The following is a 13,746-nucleotide window of genomic DNA, read 5'->3' as shown; positions in this document are numbered from 1 at the left end:
TCCAAATAAATTGCATGGCACGACCCAACCAATATGCTGACATTCTCAGCGACTTCTCTAATAGTGATTCGACAATTTTTCAAAACAATTTTCTTCACTGCTTCAACATTTTCATCTGTTGTAACTTGCTGGGGCGTCCAGAGTGAGAACCATCATTGGCATCTTCTTAGCCACCTTGGAAGAACTTGTACCTTTATAAACTCTTTTTTACACAGAGCTGACTCACTGTATGCCACTGTCAACATTTCAAGAGTTTTGGAACACTCAATTCCATTTTTTACATAAAATTTGGTGCATATTATTCGACCCATATTTATTGATAGCAGAAAATCGCCGAGCACACCAAAACAAATATAACATTTGCACCTGTCAATAACAAACTAAAAATACTACATTGTTGAAACTATGAAAAAACATTTGGGACATGTGAGCCAACACAAAAAAAAACAAAAAATCGAATGCATGTAGCCCACAAAATTTGAACAGTCACCTTTCTTTATGAATACACCTCATATGAGGAATGAGCGTGAGGAGAAAGCAACTGAGTTTTGCCGGAGATATAAGATAAGATTACAAGATATAGTATCTTGGGACTATTTTTCAAAAAGTAATTAAAAGTTTTCCTAAAGAAAAAAATAAATGTGCCTTTTACAGTGGTTCATGCCTTGTGAACCTGATCTCTCACACTAAAGACAAAGTCCCCAAAACTGAGAGGAGTGGAGTGAATGAGTTTAAGTGTTCAGAATGTAGCACAAAGTATATTGCTCAAACAGGATGGAAATTTAAAGAGAGAATTAAAGAACACCAAACATGTGTAAAAAATAAGAACATAACATCCCTCTTTGCAAAGCACCTCATCGAAAGTGACCAAAACAGTGACTTTGTGACAAAAATTATTCATTTTGAAGATAAAGGTCAAAGGCTTGATGCTTTGGAGCAGTTAGAAATTTTGAAATGTGTCCATTCGAAAGATGAACTTGCCAATGAAATTTTATATCCCTCCCACTCCCCACTCCTAGACCTACCACTCTTGTAAGTCAAAAATGTAATTCTCTTTTCTTCCCCGCTACATTGTAACCTTTTTATCCCTCCAACCTCCCTCTCTGACCAACCCCTCTCCTATGATCAGAAGCTATACATAGCCAGCGTGCTTCTATGAAGACCACCTGATGATGACGTTCAACGTCGAAACCTGGGTCGTATTTTTAAAATAAAGTGCGTGGAATTACAAAGTCAATTATTTCATTTAATTTCAATAGGTTAGCTGATGACCAAGCCCTAGTTTGTCGGTCAGCCAAGGGGTTGCAAGCATTGCTGAGCGAATTGGAAACTCAGTGCGATAGATATGGGATGAGAATCAACAATAATAAAACAAAGGTTATGCCATTTCCCAGAAAGAAAAGGCTAAGCTAAACATTAAAATAGGAGAGCGAAAACTATAGTAGGTGGAACAATTTACTTAACTCGGAAGTGTTTTGGGCCAAAATAGTCAAAATAGTAGATAGATAGTTGTCTTTATTTTGGGACAAGATGGAGGCTATGGAGTCTCTACATAAGGAGAAGAATTGTATCAGGCAAAAAATACTTCACAAGGAGGAGGGAATCGATGACAGGGACATTAAGTAAGGATGTTAAGAAAAGGCTTGATAAAAATTTGACTTGGAGTGTAGTTATGCATGGCGGGGAAACATGGTCATTGAAGCAGAATGATAGGCGTAGATTGGAGACTTTTGAAATATGGGTGTGGAGAAGGATGGAGAAAGTTAAGTGGACAGAAAAGAAAACAAATGAGATTGCGCTAGTTATGGTGGGTGAAGAGGGCAGATTTCTGGGATAAATCATTAGGAGAAAGGAATAATGGATGCAAGGTATATTGCTTGGTAATGGGGTGTTGAAAACTGTGACAGAGGGAAGAATGTGTGGAAAACGAGAAAGGAGCACAAATAGAATAGGGATCTTGGACAGAATGAAGGGAGGAAGGAAGTATATGGAGATGAAGAAGGGCTTGCTGTAGAGTAGGATATTAGGTTGGATTTTTTTAGGAGAGACAAGATATTTATTTATTTGGTGGTTGTGTCCATCCAACCCTACCTCAACCAGTAGATTACCATATAATTAATAATGATTAACATAATAATCAATTTTATCCCCTTAAAAGTGCATAGCCCTCAATAGATATTATACACTTACGCCAGCACTTTTTCCAATCCTTGAAATGCTTCTGGAAGTAGATCTTTGCTATAGCTTTTAGCTCTCTCAGTGATGTGTTTATAATCTCAGCCGTACTTGTAAAATGATGGCCCTTTAAGATTCTCTTTATTTTTGGGAACAGAAAAAAGTCACAGGCAACCATGTCAGGTGAATATGGAGGCTGGGACATCATTACGCTGCTGTTTTTGGCCAAACATTCATGAACAAGCACTGCGCAATGTGAGCAGGTGCACTATCATGGTGACGCAAAAGCCATGAATTGCTTTAAGACAACTATGTGCATTTTTTCGTTTTGTTTCACGCAAACAGCATTGAACTTTTAAGTTGTATTCTTTATTGATCGTTTGACTGTGTGGCACGAACTCCTGGTGGACTATGCACTATGTGAAATTACAAAATTCCAGTTACTTTTTGAACACACCCGACTATTTCCCACAAGTCATCATCATCAAAACAAATGGAGCGAACTTATAAAATCTGCATTTCTAGATGAGCAGTTTATTTTACCAAAGGAATACCTGGGAATTATGAAGGCTTGAGAGGTAGGTCCACAAGGTATTCAACTCAGATTTCATTCCATACATAAATTAACTTTTAGAATAATTCCAAGCATAATAATCAATTTTTTCTATAAAATTAGAAGGTGCATGCTTGGGTTTCAAAGGTTGAATGTGATGCATAGAGACTCTCCAATCTTAATGTCATCCTCACCTTCCTGTAGTACAGCCTGTTTATACTGACAAGACTCTGGTGATCAAGGGGCCCCCAGGATATGGAGTCACACCCCACAGAGTGTCAGCAGCCTACTTGTAGAGTGGATAAACACAAAGTGGGGGCAAGGACACCTTGTTGCCCTTGGGGGGAAGAAATCCCTATTAATGGCATATGAATTGGAATACTGTAAATGGCATTGGATGTGCAAAGCAACAGGAAACTACCACATTAAAAATTCCTCAGAATTCCCTAGATAATGGCAGCCTCAACTAGGCGAGAAGGAATCTTCTTCTCATATGAAATATTCTGGAAGTAAAATATCCCCTCATTTGGATTTCCAGTAGGGGCTGTATAATAAGACAGCATGTACGAAGAATATAAAGGGGAGGATAAAAGGCATATAAATTGGAACTTGGAATGCAAGAACTAAGGCATAAAAAAACTACAAAATATGATAAGGGAGATGGAGAAAAACAAGATAGACATTTCCATGGACCTGCCAACCACAGCAAACGACCTATGATCATGACATCATTGGAAAATTTTTCATGAGTAATTTCAAACTAGAAAGAGGAGAGAAAGTTATCATGTAAAAGAGTTTTGGGACAGTGCTTTGGGACAGCTTTGGGAGATATGCTTCTTCTTTAGCTGAGAGATTTAGGGAGTACATGTATACAGGTGACAATTCCACTTAGGAAAGAAAATAAAAAAAAACTCACTTGTGAACAAATGCCCGAGCAGTTGCTGCCATTCGTGCACATGAATGGGTTTCAGCAAAACAAAGAACACCAAGGGCATTGGATGCATCCATGTGGCGTGTAAGGTAGCGGCAACATGCAGAACGTAGTGAATGAATTCCGAACAGATTTGCAGCTGACAGTAAAGCCTAAAAATTAAAAGATCAATAAATAAAGGGAAATACATTGATATCAAGAATCCTAAATAATGCAAATAATACTCCCTAATACATTTTATGCAATATTCATCATGAAATATGAACATAATTAAACAAATATTAGAATTTCAGTGTGGAAAAAAGCCTCTGCCAAGATCTGGATCCATTCATTCCCTGGCCAAATACTTTAGCCAGTTAAGATAATGAGGCATCTTCTCTCATTTTTGATTTTAGGAACTTTTAAGAAACAAGATGCTCTTATGAAATATCATTCAGACAATTTAAACATGTAATCATAGTTGAACATGTTGTGCCAGAGTTCGCAAGGCTAATGCAGCCATGTACACATGCAGGTGTTCCTCATAGACAAGTGATTTTGAGACACTACCTTTTCTTGGTCTGCACCTCTCTCATTTTCAAAACAGCCTCCCTATTTTCATTTTTTTGATGCTTACTCCTCAGCCCTTTTCCTGCAAGAGCTTCCTTATATCAGGGGCAAACACAATTCAGAGGCAATAAATCAATTACTTATTGATTTGACCCTACCAGTCGTCATTAAATATCACGTCATCAATAGTATGAGTATGTAGACCAACCAAAGAGATCTTAGAAATATCCCAAGCACATTACCCAAAATATTTTTCTGGATTTTTATGCAAATAGGTTTCATCTCACTAAGTTTTTCAGTCTGAAAAAGTTCCCTGGGTTTTTCAGGTTACTGGACATTCTTTTAGGTCATCACCTTTATGTATTGCCCTAGAGAGAATCAGATGAAAATTGGGCTTCCATGATATGTGGAAGCCTGTACTCTACAAAATCAAGATGGCAAAATAAGGAGAGAGTGCATGGGCAACAGCCAATCAAAAGTGACAAAGCCTCAACAGAGGATATATATAAGGGCAGCAAAAATGATGACCCAGTATAATAACCTTAAGAGAATGGCATAATTAGCCACTGAAATGTCTTCAGCTGAAAATCTGACCCTGAGGTAAGCCTGTGAAGAATTTGATGAGGAGAATCTGTGAAGACACTTAAACACCAAATCCTACATCATTTTGAATTAATTTAAATGAAAGTTTGGAAACATCCATAAAGTTGAAACTACATTTAAAATTATATAAGCAAAGAAGTTAAAATTTACATATCATTTTTGAAAAACTAGGGATTTAAACAACATATTGTAAAAACAATGGTTAATGTTTCTGAACTATTTCAAATTGATATATACTATGCAAAAAAATCAGAGATATTGTAAATACAAAGATTTTTTGTATACTTTTGCATGTTGCTACAATTCATGTTCCTTACAATTTGTAGATAATTCTACAACAACATTCTATTATATAATTCAACTTAAATGCACTCAACAATAAATGTTAATTAAATATGATGGCAGGGAATAGCTTACCTGAGCATTGGAACTGTTTATGTGTGCAACAGCTGAGTATGCATAATCAATAATAATCGCAAGTGTTGGCCCATCTAAGCCTTGTAAAGTGACTACTTGCTGGCGGGACTCAGCCATACGACTAGTGAACATTGCCTAATAGAAAGATAAGAATTTATTATTAATTTAAATTTATTATAAATAATTTCATTATCATTGATCATTTAAAATAATGATAAGTAATATCGACCAGAGTGGCTTTCTTATGCCTAAAAATATTTTTGAACTTCGAAGAAACTTTGATGCTATTGGATGATTCTTTTCCTTTGACAAGAGAACCTTTACAAGAGCCTGAATGGAATGGGATGGTTTTGATGGAAATGGAAGTGAGCAAATGTGGTCCATTATCAATCAATTGTGGAGTTAACTTTTCAGAATGTTTGATGAAGGAAAGATCAATACCAAAAAAATATGCACATCTAACTGACTGGCCTTAACTGAAAAGTGTGCAGCCCACCTTTATTTTGTCTTAAAAATGATCGTTATAGACTACAAGGCACATCCAGACTCCAAGCTTCAGGTAGTCTAATGATGAATTTAGAAGAACTTAATATAAATTAACCTGTCATATTTCATGGCTGGGCAAGTCACAGATGCAACCAGTTACTATAACCACAATTCTCTAAAACTACAATCAAACACAGCAATCATGTTAGATGACTGATGATGTGACTAGTCCAACCAATGGATATAGTTGAGCAATGGAATATCTGATATCCTTACATTTTAAGAATGCTATCCAGGGATTTCCAAACAAGATTCTGAGAGTTGTAATGAGGCCCTTGAAAATCCATTTCACAGCCAATTTCTCAAATGGGTAAGTGATAATTTCGGTTTCACTGATAGTGTTTATTTTGTGGAATGCCAAGGAGTCTCGCCAATGTTGAAGACCGAAGAAAATGAATGTATCGATAAAATTTCCTCAAAATACGAAATTCCCATCAAATCAATTTAGAGGAAATATTAGTAAGGATTAGACAACTTGGGCATGAACAGAGAGACAATAAAATGATTCTGATATGTATTCATGTCTGCTGCAATGCGACTCATGCATCCTGAAATTAGATGTCAGCAATACACACAATCCTAGAAAACTGTCATCGCTGTTATTCCTACTGCAATTAAATATACCGTCACTTATACATTAGGTTTTGGTTGCATTCATGGTGGTTTTATCATTTCGCGTACATGTATATAAATTTTGAAGTTGTAAAAATACATGTATTGTGAAATTTCTAAATAACACTATTTTTAGCATTTATTTCAGCTTTAGTCCCATTAGTATATCCATGAACGCCATATATAGTCCCAGAAAAATTTAGCACATTAGCTTCAGAGTTAATATGAAATCCAAGTGAACGGCAAAATTCTAGGAATGTGGAATTTTTATAGCAATCTCTGGGCAATGAAATTTAGACATAAAATTTGCAGTTGGTCCACTGTTACTTTTTTAAAAGATAAACTTGTAGAAGAACTGGTGAGCATGAGTCATGGTAAATGTTTTTGATGAAAATAAGGACATACATTTAGAACCAAGCCGGACAAGTTAGTTGAAACATAAGATTTGTCTTGGGTGAAGAAGCTTTCACAAGGAGGAGGGAATTGAAGACATAGGCTCTTGAGCAAGGCTGTTAAGAAAAGAAGAGAGAAAACTTTCACATGGATCATGGTTTGTGGTGATGAGACATGGTCATCAAAGAAAAATCAGGCATTGAGGTTGCTGAAATATTGGTGTGAAGTATATTAGAAAAGGTAAAATGGACTGAAAGGAAAACAAATTAGGAAGTGCTAGGCACGGTGAGGCAAAGAGTGGATTGTTGGTTGCAATCCCTTGAAGGCAGGAACGATTGATACAGAATACTTTTATTTAGTGATGGAATGTTTAACAATTTGATACAGAAAATTATGCGAGTGAGGTATGGGAAGAAAAGGATAGGCATGCTGAATGGAATGAAGGAAGGTAGAATATATGTGAAATTGAAAAAGGAATTATTCTTGTGCGGATTGCCTGGTTGTATCTTGTTAGACATGATTAAGAAATGTAAGACTGTTAATTTTGGGACTATTTAAAAATTATCTTAAAAAAATCTTACGCACTAGACTACCAGTTAACTAACATTAAGTTTGCATTTCTACCACAGAATCAATATTCTAAATTTAAAATTTTAAATGTAATGAACCTAGAGACATAGAAATAACATATGTTGGAAATATATATAACCTGCACAAATAGGCTTTCATTAGCCACAGGGCTTTGAGTATAAATTTAGAATTTGTAGATTTACTTTTAATGCTATTGACAAATTTTGGTATTCTCAATATGTAACAACCATGTCAATAGATGATAATCTGATGGGTTTCATTAGACAAAAATCTTAGAATGAGAATTCTGAATAGTTGCAGGGCTTCTAAAACATTTTCATCTTGCACAAACCTACTATGGCACAAAACAGCGGGAAAATCCTAAGACTATGAAGTGTAGGTCATGGAATGACTTTTAGTTCAAGACACACAAATAATTTATGACACACAACTTAAATTAAAGATAAATTTCTAAAAAGATAATCTAAAATGATATAGAATATAATTTAAAAAATATTTCCAACCTTGAAATAAGGACTGAATGCTGACAAAACACTCTTATGAGCTGGATAAAGCTGCCCATCAACAGACAGGCTAACATCACAGAAATGCCCCTCACTGCGAAGGTCTTCCAAGCCTCCTAGCACCTGAAATGATTTCTTTGTTATTTGACAATTTGTGCAGTACATAGTTATTTATTTAAATTTAATTCAAACAGCCAAGGGTATGCCTATGGTCACTGAGTTATACACTTGAAATAACAACAGGGAGAATCAAAAACCTTAAGCCCTAAGTGGAGAATAACCAACCTCAGTAGAAAGAAAACAAGTAACCTTTGAATAGCAGATGAGAATTTAACTTCAATGCGACTGTTTAATTACATGAGAAGATTATTATAAAAACACAGATCCAAGTGAAACTCATATTGTTTTGGAGTTCAATAAATACAGTGCACAAAATTATATATACCCCCTGAAAATTTTTCAAATCACTAAAACTACACTGTGCGACAGGTTTAGAAGTGGCATCTTAGAGAAAATAACTTTGATGCTTCAAAAGCACTCTGGCACATGTTTCTTGAAACCAGCACAATTCAATTAGCCAATCACAAGCTTTATGAACAAACCTAATCTAATTTTTGTGCATTTAATTGGATCTACAATTTTTTTGGCCATAAGTGATTTTGTCCATCTTTGAAATTCAAATATCACCTACTCCCTTTACAATTAGATGCCAATTGTTGATACTTTATATCTTTTAATGACTTTTAGTTGTATGTTCACAAATTGAAAATTAATTTTTTGTCTACAAAGATCACAAAATACTTAACTATTCGCCAAAAAATTCTGGGAAGGTCATATAATTCATACTTTGAAGAGAACTTATTTTTTAACTTTTGCACTTATCACAAAAATTCCATGTATATTTTCCTTCAATAAATGAAATATTAGTAACAGTAAAACAAATGAGCAAAATACAGAGCTAGAACTGCCACCAAAGTGAATTGGGCCCAGTGAAGAAGATCAAGATCTCAAGACTACTCCTCTAGGGAAGGTCCACACAGTGCAATTGAAACCAAGAATGTGACCTTTGTGCTGGGTGATACATGGGTCAAAATCTGACGAAAAGCTTAGGATGACATGTATGAGTGGAGATATAATTTTAGGGATCAAAAAATTAAAAAAAAATGTTATAAGGGGATAATTACTGTAGAATAGTTTAAGCTTATGAACCAAAATTCTATTTTTTAAGTTTCTTTTGCTAGTATTTGTTAGGTTTTTGATTTGTGTTTTGAAAGTTGTTGCTGCTAGATTAGTGACGTAAGAATGAGAGATTGCTGTTCTGAGACCTAAAAAAGAGAAAAGTATTTGGCGCAAAAGGTGATATAAGAGGTCATTCATAATTACTTTCATATGTTACAATGTAATTTTTCATTTCAACAGATGATGGGAATTCTGATGGGTAGTGATGAAGCTTAATGAAATAATTTGTCAGAAGAGGTGAGTAAAGGTAATGAAATAAGTTTCTCATTGGCATGGAGGCAAGAAGAAGTAAAGAATTTTTTGCCTTAAAAGTACTCTAGCAATCCTGCATATTGGACCAATTGAGAATAAAGATTCAAAAGGAGCTGATACACTATTGCAATAGAGAAGAAAATGCAGTGGGCAGGAAAAAGAGAAACAATATCTTATTATTTTCATGGAAAGAGAGGTAATTGACAGACCCCTGAACCTATTCAGTAAAACAAGATCCGATCTGGCTTTCACAACAAATTTTTAGAATTTAAGAAACCAATGATGGCTGATATACAGTGCCAAGAGAATGGAGCCTAATATTCTCTTGAAAACTAATACAAAAAAATAGGGATTCAGGGCAAAAGACAACCAGACTTGACTTTGAATGCCTCCACCTACTCAAGAATATTTAAATGCTTTCAGGACCATAAATAGGTCGTAATGTCCTACGAAGGATCATTAACCTAATATTATCAAAATCAATAAATAGTGCCACTGTCCACTGCTTAAGCAGAATATACTGCAGCGGCTGACTGTGCGAAAAATATTATGTATGTAAATATTCAATTGTTCCCGGCTCAACCTTGTGGAAATTCATTTTAATTAAATGAAGAATACAATGTATCTTTCCACTGTCCTTTATTTGCATACAACCGGTTTCAACGCTCAAGCGTTTCAAAATAAATAAAGGGTAAATAGATTACAAATGGTGCAAATAGTGTAATGCTGTAAATAGGTTAATAGTATAATGCTGTAAATAGGTTACAAATGGTGCAAACTCCCATATTATGGATTAATTTCACAGAAGTTAGCCAACCTTTTTCCTAGGGAGAAATTTAAAATAGCTTTTTACTGTACTAATAACTTAAAATCATTCTTGAATACAACTAAATACAAAATATGTACACAAAATAAAAGTGGCATTTAAAAGCTAACTTGTAGGGACTGTGGTGCTATATATATAGGTCAAATGGGGAGGTCATTAAAAACATGGGTGGAGGAACATAAACGCTGTTTTAGAACTTGTGACCTCAAGCAATCACACTTCGCCAAACATCTATGGGAAGAAAACCATGGGAGTGATTTCAACCCGGAACTCTTACACCAGAGTGAAAAAGGAATGAGGATGGACAAGTGGGAAGAGCTCAAAATCAGGAAGAATTTAAAAACGGGTCATTTGGTTAACGATTTATTGTTTGAATACCTCTCCCCAATCCTGGAAGTACCCCTTTCCCTCACAGATAGACCCGACAAACCCCCCCGCCCCACCCCACTGTAAACCAACCAAGCACCTGTCCTCATGCTCAATACCCCTCTCTCCCCTCCCCAACAATGCCGATCACAACTCTTTCTTTTGCCTCCTTCTCTCCCCTCTCTCACCCACCCCTCCTCTCCCTCATGATTGGTATATAAGTGGACTGCGACTTGTTTAATTTGTACCTGATGATGACGCTTGAGCATTGAAACCGGTTGTATGCAAATAAAGGACAGTAGAAAGATACATTGTATTCTTCATTTAATTATTATGTATGTACCAACAAGATTGAGGAACTGGTGGCTGAACAATCATATACACAAAGAACTATGAATGCTGACAACCTAACAGTAATTAGATTGATATATACAGCAATGAAATAGATGCAATAGCTACACTGAAGCCAGATAATTTATTATTCCTGAAAAGGCAACAGAGAAAGGACATTAAATTATTGCCCAACAGTTCCCCAATCATTAGAAATATTTACCAATCCACTTTGTGTCAATAAATTAGTGTTTTTACAATATTGGTGACATGTATGTCTACAATGTAAACTTTTGCCTGCAGTTCAAAAGAGATTAAGAGATAGTTGAACAAAAAAGTAACTGAGTTTAGTTCTGTGAAATAAGTAAGTTGGTGTCACATAAAATTCCCAGCGATGGCTAAAATAACGACTTGATGAGATTGGAAAAGTTTCAAATCATTATGCATGTGGATGCCCAAACAGGGAACAATTAACGTACATCATTTTATTTTGCATTGTCATGGTCAAATAATAGTGACAATGTATAACAAAGACTCCCACTATGATGCATAGATGGTGCCATGGTTTTCGGGTCACTGGTGTATTGTTTCATCTAGGTGAAAGACAGTTCTGTTGGAATTAAATTCTACATCTTAATCCTATTAATACCGGCGAAATTTCATTGGAATTTACTCTCAATATGTAATGCTGACTACAACACCAGTGAAACTATTGACTTGCCAGATGAAACAACGGAGTAAGCCAAAAGTTCTAGGATCAAAATAACTGCCACTTGACTAAAAATTGTGCATAATTCAACTGCTTACGAAGAAATGTGAGAATTATTCGAAGGAAAGGAATGACGAAAAATTACCTTTGATGGATGCCTCATTTCAAAGAAGATATATTCATCGGCAGCAGCACCTTCACTCCCAGAGGAATCACCACTTGAATCAGAAAAGAGGGAAGGAATATGCTGCCGATGTTTGTAATCTCTCTGCTGCTCTCTGGTGGACGGCAAATGGACAGATCGCTCATCTGACCGCTCTCCTCTACTATTTGAAACTCCACTTTTGGAATGTTTTCCTGAGCAAGACTGCATGACTAGCTTAACAAAAGAAATAGAACAACAAATGTAATGCGTATAAAAACGCAAGTATCAGTACACCAATAAAACTATAATCCTGAATGGAAATAACGACTATGGTGCCGCCAGCCTACCCTGCCAAGAAGCTATACTCAGTGAGTCCTAGGAGAGATGGATACAGTGATGATACAGAAAATTTTGCATCATGATGAAGAGGATCTGGTTTGTAGCAAAATTTCTGCATCAATGATTGGAATTGTGTCGCATGATACAGATCTATGTACGATTAGTGTGTGGTCCGTATGCCATGATACAAAACTCTGTACTTAAGAATGAGTTTTATTCAATAATATTGTGGGTGCTGAGTCATTTCTTGGCAGGCTGTATCTTACGAAACCGTTGATACAGGTACATTTCTGGAATTCTAAATTACGCAGAGGGTTTGTTTGGGATACAAATTTCCTCGGTCACTCTCCAAAAAACAAAAAAATTACAAAAAAGGTCAAGTGTACAACAATCTTGGCAGACACAAAATACCAGGGCCAGTATCAAAAAAATACCTAAACGATGGAACATGATCAACAGAATTTGGGACAACTGTGGAAATAAGGCTGAGGGGAAGCTAAAATACAGCTGCAACGAAATTGCATGGCATTTAGCCCGATTTGCTAACACATCCCTGTAACACGATATAGAATTGTCCGTAACATTCAAGACAAAATAAAGCATGATTTAAAAAATATTATTCTCTATCTTTGTGTCATTTATCTTCTTGATTGTGTGAGCATTGCAGGCAAACAAATGAGTACTTGGGAAATATTTACATTGGCGAGCATCGTTTACTTAAAAATCTGTCGACAACAACATTTATCGATAATCTACTAAAACCTTAGAAAAATCGGCTGGCAAAATAATTTAAAAAAACGAAAATAGACCAACAGCCATTTGAAACGCCCACAGTTGTGCCAATGTTTATTGTGAAGTAAATGATTGTTTAAAATGCATACACAATCTAAATGCAGTGAATTATTACACTATGATCATGGCAAAACTCACCGGAATCAAAATACTTGTGGAGAACTGAATAAAAATCCCTCAAATAAGGTTAGCTGACGGTCCATTTGCGAACATTATTCTTCCCGACTTAAACACCTGTTTTTGTTTCGCTCTCTCTTCCTTCCAATACAAAAAGAGAAATTATATTGTAGTATCGACTGTGATCGAATGAATCGAATATCGAATAGTATCGAAGATACAGTACGTGTCGGCGCGGGTTAGAAAAACAGCGTAAAATGCATGACAACTTGAGATTGACTACTGACTATATGCATCCATTATTATCCATATTATGTGTATATTGGTAAGCGGTAGTTGAGCTATTATTATTGTCATTCTACGGTTCCCTTGGGAAAGCTGTTCAACTGTTGTAAAGTAAGAAACTCTGTTTTCGCCATCTCTTGTAATGCGTAAGCAGTACCATCTTCGCAAAAGATATTCCAAGAAATCATTTTTCTTATTCTCCCCGTTTTTTTCAAAGCGAAAGAACTTCCAGGACTATCGCGTAATAGATATGCCCTGCTTGAGCCAGGTGGAGTTGAATGACCAGGCACGTAAGTCCATACCTATAGGATAAAACAATATTGGGATGTAATAATCAAATAGAACAAGGTGGACCTGTTAAAATATAACAGGTGCAACCTGTTAAATAGATAAATAAATAAATATATAAATGTTTATATGTGTGTGTATATATATAAATAAATAAATATATATATATATATATATATACTATA

General features: G+C 35.5%; 1 protein-coding gene across 2 annotated transcripts in view; it reads right to left on the bottom strand.

The window, feature by feature from the left end:
- Positions 1–13,116, bottom strand: part of LOC139695150 (kelch-like protein diablo) — a 53,684-nt gene extending 40,568 nt beyond the window's left edge. For both annotated transcript variants that reach the window (XM_071593813.1, XM_071593805.1), the window contains exons 1-5: positions 13,010–13,116; positions 11,741–11,974; positions 7,874–7,996; positions 5,229–5,363; positions 3,645–3,811 (exon numbers count right to left, since the gene is read on the bottom strand). In XM_071593813.1, coding sequence (XP_071449914.1) covers positions 3,645–3,811; positions 5,229–5,363; positions 7,874–7,996; positions 11,741–11,968 — 653 coding nt within the window. In that variant the 5' untranslated portion in view covers positions 11,969–11,974; positions 13,010–13,116. The remainder of the gene's footprint in view (positions 1–3,644; positions 3,812–5,228; positions 5,364–7,873; positions 7,997–11,740; positions 11,975–13,009) is intronic.
- Between the last annotated feature and the right edge of the window lie 630 nt (positions 13,117–13,746).

This window comes from Hetaerina americana, unplaced genomic scaffold, assembly GCF_022747635.1.
Source record: "Hetaerina americana unplaced genomic scaffold, ioHetAmer1.1.p SCAF_1, whole genome shotgun sequence".
Lineage (NCBI taxonomy): Eukaryota > Metazoa > Arthropoda > Insecta > Odonata > Calopterygidae > Hetaerina > Hetaerina americana.
The sequence above is the reverse complement of the archived record's forward strand: the minus strand, read 5'-3'. Positions and strand labels throughout refer to the sequence as shown.